At 38.9% G+C, this 17,466-nt stretch overlaps 1 protein-coding gene across 6 annotated transcripts in view; it reads left to right on the top strand.

Moving 5' to 3' along the window:
* DIS2 (Arp2/3 complex, 34 kD subunit p34-Arc) overlaps positions 1-15,956 on the top strand; it is a 33,531-nt gene extending 17,575 nt beyond the window's left edge. For 4 of the 6 annotated variants that reach the window (XM_088891532.1, XM_010262559.3, XM_010262560.3 and 1 more), the window contains exons 4-10: positions 8,624-8,793; positions 9,255-9,332; positions 12,386-12,518; positions 12,589-12,680; positions 14,042-14,098; positions 15,377-15,448; positions 15,559-15,956. In XM_088891532.1, the coding sequence (XP_088747658.1) occupies positions 8,624-8,793; positions 9,255-9,332; positions 12,386-12,518; positions 12,589-12,680; positions 14,042-14,098; positions 15,377-15,448; positions 15,559-15,594 (638 nt within the window). In that variant the 3' untranslated portion in view covers positions 15,595-15,956. Of the gene's footprint in view, positions 1-8,623; positions 8,794-9,254; positions 9,333-12,385; positions 12,519-12,588; positions 12,681-14,041; positions 14,099-14,960; positions 15,073-15,376; positions 15,449-15,558 lie in introns of all 6 variants that reach the window. The other 2 variants (XR_016078609.1, XM_088891533.1) reach the window with 2 other exon arrangements.
* The last annotated feature ends 1,510 nt before the right edge of the window (positions 15,957-17,466 follow it).

Raw genomic sequence — 17,466 nt, 5'->3', positions numbered from 1 at the left:
GTACAAACTACTTGGAATGGTCCCGATCTGCAAAGATGGCCATTGGGGCTTGTGGAAAATTGGGGTATATTACTGGTGAAGAGGTGAAACCCGAAACTGGCAACTCCCGGTGGGTGCAGGAAAATTATATGACATGGTTGTGTAATTCTATGTTGCCACACATAAGTAAATTTTATGGGCAAACACTGCTAAGGAGATATGGGATGGGGTTGCAGAAACCTATTCACAAAGGGAAAATGTTGCTAGGGCTTATCAACTGAGAAATCAAATTATTGCCACAAGGCAGGGAGATAGATCTGTTGCAACCTATTTTTTAGTCCTTAAGACCTTGTGGCAGGAGATCGACCATCTAGAGATTTTTGCTTGGGAAACCACCAAGGATGCAGCTACCTATCAAAGACATTTAGAGAAATATAGGGTGTTTGAATTCCTTGTTGGCCTTAACCCTGAGTATGACATTGCACGACAACATCTTCTTTCTAGGGACAATGTCAATCTCTCCCAAGCATATGCCTTTGTGTCAGGAGAGGAGTGCATGAGGGATGTAATGATGAAAAATCTCAGTTCTGATAAGTCTGCTATGGTAAGTGCTGTGAAATCTAAACAGAATGGTAATGAAAACAAAAGGGACTTGGTCTGTGACTACTGTAAAAAGCCTAAGCATACAGGAGATACTTGTTGGAAGCTTCACCCACATCTTGTGCCGACTAGATTGAAGAATAAGAAAGGAAATGCGCACATGGCAGTTACTGGTGATACTCCGGCCCCCCTAGTACAACTGCTTTGGAGTCCGTTGCAGCTGCTGCAGTAAGGGCCGAGCTTGAGAGGTTTGGGTTACTTCTGAATCAGAGGGATACAGCTAGTTTCAGTTCAGCCGTAAGCGGACAACAAGGTACAGGTAGCACAGGTGGAGCTCACTTTACATCCTTTGCCCACAAAGGTAGTTCACATGTCACTGCAAACTATGTTTCTGCTTCAGGTAAGGAGATATCTCCTTGGATTATAGACTCTGGAGCCTCAGAGCATATGACCCATTGCTCCACTATTTTCTCCTCTTATCAGCTCTGTTCTGGCAGAGATAGGGTCTCCACAGCTGATGGATCCCATGTTCCTATTGCTGGGAAGGGGTCTGTCAAGATTAATGATTCTATTTGTTTACCCTCTGTCCTCCATGTTCCTCGATTGAGCACTAATTTGTTATCTGTTAGTAGTTTGACTAAGAATTTGAACTGCTCAGTAATTTTTTCTCCTAGATGCTATATTTTGTAGGATCTGGATTCAAAGAGGACGATTGGGAGTGGTCGTGAAGTGAATGGAATCTACCTCCTGGATGCTCCTCCTCTTCACCAAAGTCATCATGTTTGCAGAGACAGTGAGTCAAAATCTGTGGGTCAGATTATGCTTTGGCACAACCGTCTGGGTCATTTATCATTTTCTTCTTTGAGTTGTTTGTTTCCAAAACTGTTTGAGTCTGTGAGTCTGTCAAGTTTGAAGTGTGAGGGTTGTGAACTTGGAAAGCATTGTAGACACTCTTTTAAACCTAGTAATAAAAGATGTTCTTCTCCCTTTGATGTTATTCATTCGGATATGTGGGGCCCTTATCATGTTCCCTCTATGGGCGGTTATCGCTATTTTCTCCTGTTTGTGGATGATTTCTCTCGATATTCCTGGATTTACCTGATGAAATCACGCGATGAAGTACCACCCTTGGTGAGGCAATTCCACCAGATGGTACTAACACAGTTTGGGACGAGAATAAAGATGTTCAGATCTGACAATGATAGGGAATATTTTGAAAGACATCTTGCCTCGTATCTGTTGGAGTATGGTGTTGTCCATCAGAGCAGTTGCTTCTATAGTCCACAACAGAATGGTGTTGTAGAGAGGAAGAATAAACACATCGTTGAGACGGCAAGAAGCATGATGATCACAGCCACAATTCTGATTCGTTTTTGGGGTGATGCAGTTCTCACGGCAGTATATCTAATTAACAGGGTGCCCTCTCGTGTACTCGGATTCAACACCCCATTCAGCCTTCTTTTTCCTCAGGGGGGGATGTTTCATATTCCTCTAAGGGTGTTTGGATGTGTCTGCTTTGCGCATATTCTTGGCCCTTACCGTTTGAAGCTTGATCCCAAGGCAAAGAAATGTGTTTTCCTTGGATATGCAGAGAATCAGAAAGGGTACCACTGCTACGATCCTTCTCAGGGGGAGTGTTTTGGGGAAGTAAGTTAGCAGTCTATCCCCCTCCCAGTTTCAGTCCCTGTGTCTACTCCTATGCTTGACCACCACCCGATGTCACCCACCTTGCCACCTCCTTTGCGTTCCATTTCACAACATTACTCATGGCAGAGACTCCATAAGGCGGTTGATTCCACTACAACAGAACTCACACCACTTCCTGTCGATCCCTTGGAGACTCCAGATTCGGCTGATACGGATTCAGGTATTCCTCTTGATCCCACTACTATTTCAGTTCCCATTGATCCTATTGACACTGTTACAGATAACCTTGATCTCCCTATTGCTCTTAGAAAAGGGAAGAGAAAGTGCACTGCTCATTGTATCTCACAATACTTATCCTACAATGGACTTTCTCCTTTCTACCGTGCTTTTCTCTCTTCTCTTGATTTAGTGTCTATACCCAAGGGTGTTAGTGAGGCTCTCTCCAAACCTGAGTGGAAGACAACTATGCAGGAAGAGATGGAGGCTTTGATTAAGAATCAAACATGGGAGATTGTGGACCTACCGGAAGGCAAGGAGACAGTTGGATGCAGATGGGTTTACACAGTAAAGTATAAGGGAGATGGAAGTATAGAGAGGTACAAGGCAAGACTTGTTGCAAAAGGGTACACACAGACCTATGGCATTGATTATCTAGAGACATTTGTGCCAGTTGCAAAGATGACCTCTGTTCGGATACTCATTTCTCTTGCTGCCTCATACTCTTGGCCCTTGTTTCAACTGGATGTAAAGAATGCTTTCCTAAATGGGGATCTGCAAGAAGAGGTGTATATGGATCTTCTGGCTGGTTTTTATGATAATGCCGAAAAGGGAAAGGTATGCAAGCTGAAGAAGTCACTATATGGCTTGAAACAATCTCCCAGAGCATGGTTTGACAGATTCAGAAAGGCCTTGATTGTTTTTGGCTACACTCAAACTCAATCTGATCACACCTTGTTTGTGAAGCGCAGGGGATCTTTGGTGTCAATCCTAATTGTTTATGTGGATGACATTGTTGTCACTGGGAATGATCTGAGTGATTGATAGTCTGAAGAGGAACCTGCATAAGGAATTTGAGATTAAGGATCTTGGAGAACTAAGATACTTCTTAGGCATCGAAGTTGCAAGAAACATGGAATTTTTATCTCTCAAAGAAAGTATGTTTGAACCTTCTCCAAGAGATAGGGAAGCTTGGAACAAAGCAACTAGCACCCCCATTGATCAGAACCATAGAATCAGTGCATCAGAAGGTGAACCGGTGAAGGACCTTGGGAGATACCAAAGACTTGTGGGTCGGCTACTATACTTGTGTATGACAGACCGGACATCTCCTATGCAGTAAGTGTAGTGAGTCAATACATGCATGATCCACGAGACCAGCACTGGAAGGCAGTTGACAGGATCCTTGCTTATTTGAAGGGACATCTAGGCAGAGGCATATTGTTTACTGATCATGGACAGTTGAAGCTAGAGACCTATACAGATGCGGATTGGGCAGGATGCCTTGATGATAGAAAATCAACTTCAGGAGTGTGCACCCTAGTTGGGGGTAACCTAGTCTCATGGAAGAGTAAAAAACAAACAGTTGTGGCAAGATCAAGTGCAGAAGCAGAATATAGGGCCATGGCACTTAGAGTTTTAGAACTTCTCTGGATCCGTTCTCTGTTAGAAGAAATCGGTGTACAGGCAGAAGAACTTATGATGCTATACTGCGATAACCAGGCAACAATCAATATTGCCCATAATCCAGTCCAGCTTGACCGAACTAAGCACATTGAAGTAGATAGACATTTTATCAGAGAAAGGGTAACTTCTGGAGAAGTTTGTCTTCCATACTTTTCTTTTGATCTGCAGCTTGCTGATGTTCTCACAAAAGGTGTTGCGAAGAATAAGCTGGAGCATGATCTACGCAAGTTGGGAATGTGTGACATCTATTCCCAACTTGAGGGGGAGTGTTGAGTGGGCCGATTTATGTTTAGTTTGTTTTCTTTTAAATTAAGAAGTTGTTGGGCCTTGGGCCCATTAGTTTTTTTTTTAAAAGAATTGTAAGTACTTAGTTTGAGTTGCTGCCCTACTAGGGGCATCTTTGTAATATCTCATATTTAAGTTAATTATAAATAGAATGAGGGGCTGGCGGCTAGGGTTATGAATCACTATCCTAGTTGACCTTCTTCTCATTTTCTTCCCTTTCCTCTGTCTATTGCTGAAACCCCCAACTTTCTCCTCTTCCTTTCACAAGAAGCTTGGCCGAATCAGCACATAGGGCTTTCTACTAAACCGAATTAAATTCCCTAAGCAAACACCATACCTGATAAACCTAAGGAACTGATGGAGAACTATGGATTGCTTTCTAAGTTGCTACCAAAGTAGTCCAATGTGGTACACCAACATCCCAACCATTCTCCAACCTCCTATGAATATTGTCCACTACCTTGTGCCACAAGTTCTCCCTCTCTAATGGCCATCTCCATAACCACTTCCCTAAGAGAACCATATTCTTCTTTCTCACATTCTCAATACCTAAACCACCTTTTTCTTATTTTTACACACAACCTCCCACTTGATTAGGTGGTCTTTTCTAGCCTCTCTTGGCTCCCAAAAGAAACCCCTTGTGATTTTTTCTAATTTCTTTTCTTCCTTGGTGGAATCCTAAAAACAAAGAGGAAGTAGATTGCTAGGTTAGCCAAGGTTGATTTTATTAGGGTAATCCTACTTCCTAGTGAAATATAGTTCCTCTTCCAAGCGGACAATCTCCTTTCATATCTTTTTGTATCTGGGTTCCAAAATCTGCTCTCCTTAGGGTTGGCACCTAATGGAAGATCCACTTAGGTCAAAGGCCAAGGGGTGATAGAACACTCTGGGCAACCCGTTACCACACTTAAGACATTCTCCTCCATATTAATCCCTACTATGCAACTCTTGTCTAAATTGATTTTCAAATTTGACATCCTTTCAAACTTCTTGATCAGTTCTTTTAATCTTTTCATCTTCCTAGTATCTCCCACTTCACAAAAAAACTATGATATCATTTGCAAACTGTAGGTGAGTAATTGGAGAATTGTTTCTGCCCACTCTCCAACCCCTAATCTCATCTTTTTTTATCATCAACACAAAGAATTTCATTAAAATTTAATGAATTAGGGATTACAACAAGAGGTTGTTAGAGCCACAACCTTTTACAACAAAACATTCCACTACCCTATTAACATTGAGCCCAAAACAAATGATGACTATGTAGTCCTTGCTTAGCTAATCTATCCACCAAGCCATTAGCAGACCTTCTAGCCCATCTTACATGAATGTGCATCTGTCTTGATTAGCAACTTGAACCGCCTGAACTCATTTCTAAATTGCCACAACACCCCTTCTCCACTTTTCAACCAACCAATGATTATCTGAGTCCCCTTCTACAATCAGCCTTGTGATTCCCATTTTCTTTGCCTTTTGCATCCCAACAATAGCAGCCATGAATTCTGCTCTCAATGAATCACCTTGATCAATTGGTCCCGAAAGCAAACCACAAATATTCCCACCTTCATCTCGAATCACTCCTCCAATCCTGGATGGACCCAAATTACCCAACCTGCTTCCATCAAAATTAAGTTTCATCCACCCATCAATTGGGGGAGACCATTGCTTCAATGAGATTTTGTTTTCTAGAAGAAGAAAGAGCTATCGACCTTCAATTTTTGAAGAAGTCATCCACTGAAAAATCTGAAAACAGTTTCAAAGTCTTCACCTAGTGTGCTACACTCTTTTTTTTTTTGATAATTTAAAGGTAATTTCATTAATCAAATAGAATAAGCTGTTACGAGCATCCCATGGAGAGGCACAGGGTGCAGCCCCTCCTAGACATTACAGAGAGACCCCCCCTCAAAAAAAGGACGAGAAAAATTACAAGGTTGCCCAAAATAGCTCTTCCCTGGATACCCCTTGTTTGGCAAGGAAGTCAGTGAAAGAATTTGCCGACCTATCCACCCATTGGACTCTAATTGGCATGTGACTTGTTAAGCATTTAATTTATTTTTTTCATAAGACCCCTATAGCTCCAAGTAATTGAATCAGGGTTCAACAACCAACTCAGAATCACCTTAGAGTCCCCTTCAATCAGTAATTTCTCTATCCCAAGTTGGTTGGCAATCTGAATTCCTTGTATAGCAGCCAACAACTCAGCCCTTGTTTAGTCACCTACTCCCACTGGGCCTGAAAACAGTGATAGGATATTGTACTTCTCAGTTCTCAAAATTCCTCCAATCCCTGATGATCCTGGATTGCCTTGTCTGCTCCCATCAAAATTCAGCTTAGTAAAGCCTTTCGAGGGGGGTAGCCAAATTGCTACAGATCTATTTTTCTTCAAGGATATATTAGCTATTACAGCCCAGCTTCTCCAAAAGTCATCAAAGGAAAAAAGGATTAAATGAGTCTAGGGTTCTCAGCCAATGTATAGCTCTTGTTAATATACACTCCTTCACTGCTGAAAAGGTTCTCAGTGTGCTACTCTTATAGTAACAATATCAATAACTTCCCCCTTATTTCTTTCTCCATCCTCAAATATTCTTAAGTTCCTCTCCTCCCAAAATGTCCACACTTGCTGCCCTTGCACACTTCCACCATATTCTACCTCTCTTCTCTGTGCCTCTGAGAAAAGATGGGCTAAAGAGCCTTTCAAAAAAATAGGAGGGATCCATCTGCAACCAAAAAGAGAAAACCGTTCCCAAATACAGCAAACAGAAGGGCAGGAGATTAATGTGGTAAGCAGTTTCACCATTCACTTTACAGAAAATGCACCAGTTTGGAGACAAGGACCACTTTGGTCTCTTCTTTTGCAACAGGTTACGTGTGTTGATGCACCCATGATATGCTTCCCAACAAAAGGCACCAATTTTTGGGGGGATAGGGGCACACCATACTTCTTTCACAGGAAAGGGCAAGGACGGAGAGGTGGTCACAGGGGAAGAAAAGAAGGATTTGCAAGTAAACAACCCTGACGGATTGGGGGACCACACCTGGTTATCATCCACAGAATCATCAAAGACCAGGTTATCCAATATATTTAGTAGGCTTGATACTGATACAATTTCGGACTCTAAAGCTTTTCAATAACCCCAAATTCCATCCCACCCTAGAAGAAGAAGGAACCCCAATGAAATTAGACACAGGTTTCTCTTTAAGGCTTGAGAGAGCATACAAAGAAGGGAATACATCTGTTAAGGGAAGCTCCCCGACCCACACATCTTTCTAGAATCTAATCCTATTACCAGAAGCCAAATCATACCTGATATGCTCAAGAATTGAGGGAGGATACCATGCACTGCTTTCCAAGGTGTTGCTTGATTAGTCCCTTCGCAGAATGCAAGCATCCCATCCATTTCTTGACAGCCCTTGAATACTTGAAACCACTTTGTGCCACAACCTATCATTCTCCAAGGGGAAGCACCACAACCACTTAGAAGAGCAATGCTTTTCTTGCTAATCTCATCTTCCTTATCAGCATTATAGAGGAGTGTACTAAAAACATTTGCCACTAAAGTAAAAAGGGTGAGAAAGGATCACCTTGCTTTAACCCTCTGCAAGCTGGGAAGAAGTTTTTTGCCACTCCATTAACAAGGATAGAAAAGTGACAAGACCGGTATTGATGACATTATGAGAGGTTGGCTCATGTTGCATTCTTTCATGCATATAAAGAGATCCTTAACAGATTTTGGCTTCCCTTCTTAAGGCTCCATTAAATTAAATCTGAATTAGTCTTAATTGAGAAACCTAGGACTGCCAGGCACTTTGGGCAACATGAGATTAAAAAAAATCCTCAAGTTTACTTCAGATTGTTGAGTAGGGTGGTTCTATTGAGGATAAGTTATTTTCTACTCCAAGGGCTTTAGTTATTTTCTATTGAGATTTGTTAACTCCCTTGCTGATGACCTAACCAGGCAAGGTGTTGGAAAGGACGGATTTGTATCAGTTAACTCCCTTAATTGAGTGATTTTGTTGTATCAGTTGTTAACCTTTTTCTTTTGGGATGGTTTTTGTCTAGCGTGTTGTCAGGCTAGGATATTGTATTATAAAAGCTTTGTTTGATTTAATAGAGTTCTTTTAATCTTGTATAAAAGGCCAAAAAAATCAAGCCCATGTGTACATAATCTCATATATGTATAAATACTGAATTCGTAGCATTTTTATTGCACTAAAGAAGCCTGGTTCATGAAAAAAACTGAATTTGCATAACTCAGATGCTGACTACTCTGTGTTGGGTTTCTTTCTCTAATTTTGTGAACTTGTTTGCCACTCTATTATATTATCACAACCATTTCTTCATGGTTGTCTATTTTAGAACTTGTGATTTTTTACTTCTGTATTCACATAATTTTCCATAATGATAATTGATTTTTTGCCATTTATGCAGATCAACAACATGCTCTTTTGGTAAAGATAGCATCTGTTAGAGAAGTGGTCCTTGGAGCACCCTTAAGATTGATTTTAAAACATCTTTCTTCAAGGACAGTTGCTCCTGATGTAGATCAGCTTGTTGCTCTTGTACATCGGCCTAAGGAGTCCTTTTTTCTTGTACCTCAGGTTCAAAATACTTCTCTTATTTGTTTTGGATTCTTCTCTTGAAAGCTTAATATCTTTTTTGAAGTTATTTTTTAGTTACTTTTTGCAGTTTGATTACTTCTATTTAATTGTATGCATGAATGGTGTAATGTTTACCTAAAAAATTTGACTGCTGTGGTATAAGTTGGTATCTGACTGAGGAAAGTTATTCCTTTGGTTGGTCTTATGAATTTTCTCTTCACCTGCTTCACGAAAATGTCTTGGTGCTTTCTAATATGCCTTTTTACAAAGTGAAAGTTGTTCATATTATCAATTTTATTCTTCAATTGCACATTCCTCCATTGTTATATGGTTGAGCCTGAAGTATCTGATTCTGGAAGAATGTTTAGCTTGATGAATCCCTTTTCTTAATAATAAGTACATGCAGAAAGTATTTTTGTGCTTGTGGAAGTGATGGTAAATAACATGCTGTGTTTTGGCAGGCAGATAAGGTGACAGTGGTATTTCCTATGAGATTCAAGGACCCCATAGATACTGTTCTGGCAACCTCCTTTTTGCAGGTAAAAAGGAATAAGTACATCTTGTACTTGTGTTTATATTTTTTTATTGACAGAAACAAAAACATTTTTTTTTTAAACTAGAAATGAAGAGAATAAAAGAAGGTACCATCACCAAGTCCCCTGGTTCAGGGGACAAGACCCAAGAAACCTTTGCTGATCAGCACAATTACCATGGGAAATAAATGGCATTATCACCCCATTACCCTAGGGGGACCAACTCCCCTCTCTTAACAAAGAGAAAAAAAGTACAGCTCAAGTCTCATTATTCCCTAGCAATACAATCTACTTAAGTTGGCTGATTGAAGAATCAATCTGAACGAGATGTTAACAATGGATTTCAATGAGATGGCCTCCCTGATTGAAGCATGGCAAAGGGTCTATGGACTAGATCTCCTTGTTGCATCCATCCAATCACAATATGTGAGTCACTCCTCAACATAGTTTGAAGTATCGATACTCTCATCATCTATAAGGGTTCGGCAAAAGTTTTAGTCGCAGTTGCCAACCTGACACGACCCTCCTTTATCTGGGCTTGAGACTGGTGGTGTAAGACAGGCTCAGACTGGAGTATCAATACTCTCAATATGCAAAATTTGTGTATTGAGAGTTTCATTCAACCAAAACTCATTTTTATTATTTTTTTTCCTCCTGATCTCTTGTCAGTAGAACTGTCATGTCATGTTATATTATCTAAAACAAATAAAATCTATCAGATCTCAAAATTTAGTGGGCATATCGTATTGATACTTCAAACCTTGCTCCTGGCCCAAGTCCTGTCAAATTCCGACAAAGAAATAAATGTAGAACCTTGTAATAAGAACATAATCTCTTCTTTAGCCAAAATCCATCAGCCAGACAACCTTTGATATATCGGCATTTTAAAAGGCATGTCCCAGGTGGCTTAGGTTCATGGGCAAGGCTCATTTTGTGGGGTGTGCCTTGCGTGAAGTCAGGTACACATTACTTGCTTGTTTGTTGGTTTTGATAAGTTGACCTTGCATTTGATGTTGAATAAAGGGCAACCCAGTGCACAAGACTCCTGCCAATGCAGGGTCTGGGAAGGGAAGATGTTTGAGCCTTATCCCTGCACATACAGATAGTTTAATATTTTAGGTTGTAGCTATAATACTTAGAGTTTAAACAGTTTAGCCTATGTAGGATTTTAATGCTTTGTGTTAATAATATGATTACTCTAAGCAATTGAGGTAATGAGGCTTTTTGGAATGCTTTTTCTTTCAGATTTTAGATTTTCATATTCATGTATAACTTTTTCTTTTTTGTTGTTGATTTTTTGTTTCTTTTTGTAAAAGTGATGTCTCACCTTAGAAAATTTACCTCAAGCTTTAGGAACCCCTTGCACTTCATTGTTCTTATTGCTTTTCTAGTGCATTGGGGCATACAATGATGATCTCAATTGTGGACTTTCTGAAGTCTCTGGCAATACCTGATGTCCCAAGTTTTCCAAGGAATAGCTTTCAAAATTTAGTTTGAAGATCCAGCTGGTTCTATAAACTTATCTATGCCTAGTAATTTCCTCTCTGAACTTTCTGAAGTATCCTCCATTACTCAGGTTACAAGGAATAACTTTCGAAGTTAAGTTTGAGGGGAATAACTCTTTTTACCTGCCACTACCAGCCATCCCTTCTAAGTGTCATCCATGGAAAAATATCTTATTTCATCAGGATTGTTTTTTTTTCCTGGGTGGTGAGGAATTTGCCATAAGGGTATTTTTGGAATTAGAACAGGAGAGCATTTTAAAAATTCTATATTCTTGGGTGAGGTCATCTGTCTTCCTTCTGAAAATTCTCCTAATAATGAGTTGGATGAGTAGGAAGGTGCTGTATGGTTTTAAGTTTCTTAAAGCTGTTTGGTAGGCTAATGTATGGCTTGGAGAGAGAGACTAAGGCTATTTGGTCATTTGGATGATGGGGGTAGAAAATTACACTAATCTGCATGCTTAGGAGTTATCTCTTTGTTCTTTTTAGTTCTGGTAAGGAAGATTTTCTTTAAGCTGTCTTTTGGGGGAGTTGTAAGAATATGAGAGTGGCTGCCTGCCTGGCTGGTTGGTGAGATGTTTAGGGGGTATATAGAAGAATTTTTAGATGCTTTTTTTGTTATAGTTTTTTTAATGGAATTTAAAAGTGTTCTTTTATTATGGGCCACAAAGCAAGTATACTCCTTGTATATTTTCCCTTCTTTTTTCTTTTTCATGTAAAAGAAGAAAAATCTCTGAATTAGTTCACCATGTGAATCTATTATGCTACTCTGATGGTGATGGAGCAGTCAAGTTAATGGGTACCTACTACACACTCCCACTGTCATCCATAGTGAAATGCAATATACTTTCTGCTGCTAAAAAAGAATGCATTGTTCTTAAAATTAATGTTTAAAAACTATACCAGAGACCAAGCAAGTTGAAGGGTCTAGAAGAGCTAGGAGCTTGCCAAAAAGAACACGAGTTAAATTAGTGAGAAATGACTTAAGAGCCCAAATGCATATGGCAGTATGGCACTTAGTGGAATGGTGGAACAGGATTCATTTAGCTAACCTCATATTGTGTAGGAAGACTTTATTGAATTGGGACTGAAGCGACTAAGGATGGTGCAGTTTGAATCTGTTGATCTATAATACCACTTAACATTATGCATAAAATTATTAGATATTAAAATAGGAAATAGAAAGTAGCTTGGCATGCATGCAGGGGAAAACTTTTCTTCCCTTCCTTTCCCCTCCCTCCATCAGGTTTTGTAGCACTTTTGGGGTTCAGCTTCAGTAAATATGATTGACTGCCAATTCCTTGGCCACTATTGGTCTGGTTTCTTCAAGTCTGCTGTCTGCTGAGGTTCAGCTTCAGAGTTATTGATATGGATATAAATTCATTTATGGACATATATGTGCAAAATAGTGGAATGATACTTGTGTCCTTGGATTGGTGCAATCTTCAAATAAAAATTCAAATATATCTTTTTGGCTCTTTGTGTTGTGCCTATACTCTGTAGTTCCGTACATTTGCACATTAAAGTTTGACTGGGGAGATAATCGTGTCTGTGCAGGAATTTGTGGAGGCAAGACGCACAGCTGGACTCAATTATGCCCCTTCTTGTTTGTGGTCTCCAACTCCTCCTTCAGAACTGCAAGCAGCTTCAGCTCAAGAATTATCTGCTAATGCTGGATTTGTTACTTTTGGTAGTTTCAGAATACTGAGCCAATTTTATATTCATCCTCTTATTTCTTAGTACAAAGTATCTTTCTGCAGTTATTTCCCCCCGCCATGTTGAAGGCAAAAAGTTGGACAGAACTGTTTGGAACTTGTCAACATTTCATGCATATGTTAGTTATCATGTAAAGGTAAGAATTTTCTTTACCACCTTTCTCTCTCTCACACATTCATGTGATGTATTTACAAATGGTCTATTTTGACTTTCCATGTGTTGGGACGAGCTTGGGTGGAGTGGTGGACAATTAACTGAACATTAAGCCCATAGATTTGCTTGTCAGCTTTTGGAAGATAAGCAGAACAGTTCAAAATTCCAAGGCTATACAAAGGAAGAAGTTTTCTTATATTGGTAATGAAATAAAAACTGTATTGATAATAATATATAAAAAGAGAGTACATAGCCTCAAATAACGTATGCAAAGAAGGATGGACAGCACTAATGGCTGACCAAACACATAATACAAAGTAGGTACAAGGTTATACCTGCATTCCTCGATCCCTGGAACAAGAATGTACAGTTGTTCTTAACTAATGTCTTCAAAATGTTGGGTATCTATTGGCTTAGCTGCAAACTTAATTGATTGGATGTTCATAACAATCTAAATAGGAACGTCCATTTATATAGGTTCCTAACCACACGATGTTGGCGTCTAGTGCTGAAATTCACCTGTCTGTGATGATTATTGGCATCATCTCACTACTTGTATGTGGTTTTCATATAAATATTATGGATTAGTGGTATTGCAGCCCATGTTCAAAAATCTCTTTGAGCAGAAAAAAAAAGCTTGGGTCATCCTTTCATTGAATTTTATGTTTTTTCTTTTATTGATTTGATGTTACTTGTTTACTGCTGTAAGCCTTATTTAAGTTGCTAGACTTGGCATTTATCGTAGTGGTTTCTAATGTGGTTATTAATTGGTTGCTGTGCAAGCACAGCAGTTGAACCACTTTCCCCTTTTTAAAGGGTTTTTACTGTATTGGATAGATAGAGGACTGCCTCTTTCAACTGCTGAACTAGTTTATTTGCATTCATGCTGATTGAAGATTTTCCATGCCCTCCCTCAAACTTTGTGTCATTATCCAAGCTTTTTGTGATCAGTGACAATTGAAATTTTACTGATATGAATAATGAATATTGTATGCACAATACTAGTGCAAAGCACGCCTAAATTGACTTCGCCCATGTTAGCAGCCTCACTATGTTCGCATTATGTCAGATTGTTCTTGGGGAATTAAAACCCTAATACAGCTGAGTTTTGTTAACCAACCCTTACCCAATTAAAAACTATTATCAACTCTGCAGCCACCTTCTTTACTTTCTTCATGATGTACCTGTATTTCCATGACCCCTTACCATTCTTTATAATTTGGACTATTATGCTTTTGTGCACACCTATCTATATGCATACATGAATATTGCTTTAGTTATTGTGCATATGGTGATTTAATAATTTCTTGTAATGCAATTATTCTCCTGTACATTCCCATGCAGTGTTCTGAAGGTTTCATGCATACCCGAATGAGACGTCGAGTGGAGTCATTGATTCTTGTAATCTCTCTCTCTCTCTCTCTCTCTCTGACAGATGCTTTGCTTTAATAAATTGTGGGCTTCAAACTTAATAAATCTTTACCCCAACTATAAGGTGTTAACTAAAATAAAATACATAGGAATATCCTTTGATTTCATCAGGCACAAGGGTACTGATCAATCTGCTTAGAAGTTCTTTTTTTCTTTATCCTTTTGGTTTCTATTCCCAGTAGCAACACTTGTGTTTACATGTTTTCTACATTTTCTGTAACACTTTATGATCAGGACCAGCCTACCACTCTAGTTTTTTATTTTTTTGATCAGCAAATAGAAGAATTTATTATGATAAAGGGGAAAGGAGAGTAGTGCACATAAAGGCAGGACTGCCAGCCCAAAAGACTAATCCCTAGATTTCATAGAAGCCTGAAACAATTGCTGCCTCATAACCCCTTAGCCAGTGAATCAGCCAAGCCATTTACACTCTAGTTCCTCTTGCATTTGGGGATCTTGCTTTATATTTCCGTTATGGCTTTGCTGTTTCTTTTTTCTTTGACATGTCAATAACTGTATCAGCTGTATTGTAATAAAGATAAGATCTCCAGTACAAATATAGATGGGGAGGGGGTTTAGTATAAATCTTTAGAGGCAAAACTGTCATTGTACAACCCTTAACTAGTTTCTACCTAATCCATGGCTCGGTGGCCTCTCTTTTAGCCCACCTTATAGTATTCTTTTAACTGTCACCCTTATTAGAGGGCCAGGCTTATTTTCTTTATGCAATGTTCAATCCAAAAGAGAAACGAAAACTTTGGCCTTTTGGAATTAGTTATTCCATCAAAGCCAGAAAAGCACCTGAATTCTGAATTAAGTCTTCATCTTGTAGGTAAAGTTCCCCCCAAACCCTGTCAGAATTGGTTTACAGCTGCTGTCAAAGCTATTTTTTACCTCTGGCCCAAGGGCTTGTACCAAACAATGAGATTTTTGTGGTTACCAAGGTGATGTATGGTTCCACCCATAATGCCAATACCCTGCTTCCTCGTCTCTCAGAGTAGAAAGTTACCATGGGATAACCGAATATACCAAATGGAATTGCTATTGATTGTTCATTTTCCCTCCCCTTTTTCCTGCTTAATCATTTTCCATCCGGCATTTAATTTTTAACAGTGTCTTTATCCCCAAAAATAGAAAAAGAGAAATTTACCAGTGAGTAGTGTCAACTTTAATTTTCAATGTTTTAATATGGTTGTAAAATTTTCTTCGTGTCGATGCTCTTTGATAACATTATGCATTCTGGCCCAGGCCCTGGATCGTGCAAAACCAGACATGGATAAGTCAAAGAAAAGCACAAGAATCAAAGCCTTCAAAAAACTGGTTTGAGACGGGAAAACTGCATTTTGTTTTGAAATATTTCTATTTTTGTAAAAATTATTTGGATGATAACAATCATGCATAGGTCATCTAATACATTTTTTTGCCTGCAGACACTTGGGGACTCGCGTGGTAATTCAAATTCGTAAGGTGGCGTTGCATGCTTTTGAGGGTTTCAGAACTGCTAGGACGGAAGATGGAATTTTCAGGGTTTGCAGTCTTGGAATGGATTTGTGCGCGTGTTTTTCTCATTTAGTGCTAGGTGGGTGTAAGAGCAATGGGCGGAACTATTTCACTGCCGGAAGAGGTCCTCATTCTAGACTCTACATTGTATCCATCATTTCATTGCAGTCAAAACAACCATTGAACGCAATCTGATTTTCACTAGCTGATTTTGTAAGTATTGCATCATCATCTTCATCCATACCTTATTCCAACCATATGGAGTTGGCTATTTGGCCATTCTATTCTGTTTAATGCCATGTCCATTGATGAATTATTTACTCTCAAATCATTTTTTACTGCTTGGACCCATGTCATTTTTGCTCTACCCCTACTCCTTTTACCCCTTCAACTTGCAACACCTAGAGACAACAAATTATGCATTCATTTTTCTTGTGGAATTCATTATGGCATGTGGAGAAAGTTAAAATTTAGTAGTCTAAACCACACCACACGTATTTGACCAAGAGTAATATTTTTTGGTGTTTTTAAGCAAAATGCAAATCAATGGTAGGACACTCCAAAGTTCTACAGCAAATTTCAATTGACGTTAGGAAGCTCATAGCGATACATGTTCAATATGGGTACTACATAGGGACCAATATCTAATCTTTTGTGTACATTGTGCCTATGCCCAAGTTAATCCTAATTCAATAACAGTGTAAACAATGAATAAAATTATACAGGAATTGTGGTGTAAACTCTAGAGATCTCTCCATCTCTTTACAGTTCATCCTGATTTAAAACAATTTAATTGTGAAGACTATTGATTTTCCCCCCTACCCGAATTTCTTCATTTGATCTTGCAGTGTGTTGATTATTTGTATCAACTCCATCCATTCCCCTATCTCCCAATCATTCAAATTTCCTCTAAATGTGGAGCATAATTACCTGAACTTTTATCGTATAAAAAAATAATTGTCCTATTTATATCTATTTTCAATGGAGTAATTTAAGTATTTCAAGATGTCAATCCGATAGTTTAATTGATATTATTGCAGTAAGTTGAGCACACTGAACTTCTACCCTCCAAGAGATCTGATGTATTCGTACAAATTAATGCCTAGATGGTAGTCAGAAGTCAACTTTGACAATTGTCTTTTATTTATTTTGTTGGACTGTTAAAGAGAGAGAGAGATTTGTTAGTCTAAGAGCTGAAAGTTTTGAAAACTCCAAAGTTCTACAATTGACCTTAGGAAGCTCATAGTGATACTTGTCTAATAAGGCACTATACAGGTAAGGGTAAGGGTGTCAATGGACCGGTTTTGGATTGGGCCTGGACAACGAATTTGGATGGATTGAACGGACCAACAAGACATATTGGATTGGACAATCCAGTCCAAAATATTTATTAGATTAGATTGGACCTGGTCTGTTTATAACAAATTTATATTGGATTGGGTTGGATTAAGCCAATATTTGGTCCATTGATGTAAGATAAGAATATATATGTCAATGGACCGGGTTTGGGTTGAAACCAATCTAAATCAAAATGAATTTGAACAGATTGAATGGTCCAAACATTGAATTGGACCAGTCACCAAAACATTCATTGGATTGGATTGGACCTGGTCCATTTATAATAGACTCACATTAGACTGAATCGGATTGGACCAAATCCGGTCCAATTGACACCCCTATATACAGGGACCAACATCCAATCTTTTGTGTATTGATTATATTGTGCTCCTAGAAACAAAAGGACTACTAAAATCAAAGAAAGCAGGGACTAATCACTGCACGAAGACCAAATCATTGCTCATCTTATTGATCACATATTTATGGAACAAGAATTAGAA

Source organism: Nelumbo nucifera, chromosome 7 (assembly GCF_055504915.1).
Source record: "Nelumbo nucifera cultivar China Antique chromosome 7, China Antique-T2T, whole genome shotgun sequence".
NCBI classification, from domain to species: Eukaryota; Viridiplantae; Streptophyta; class Magnoliopsida; order Proteales; family Nelumbonaceae; genus Nelumbo; species Nelumbo nucifera.
This window is presented reverse-complemented; position numbering and strand designations above follow the sequence as displayed.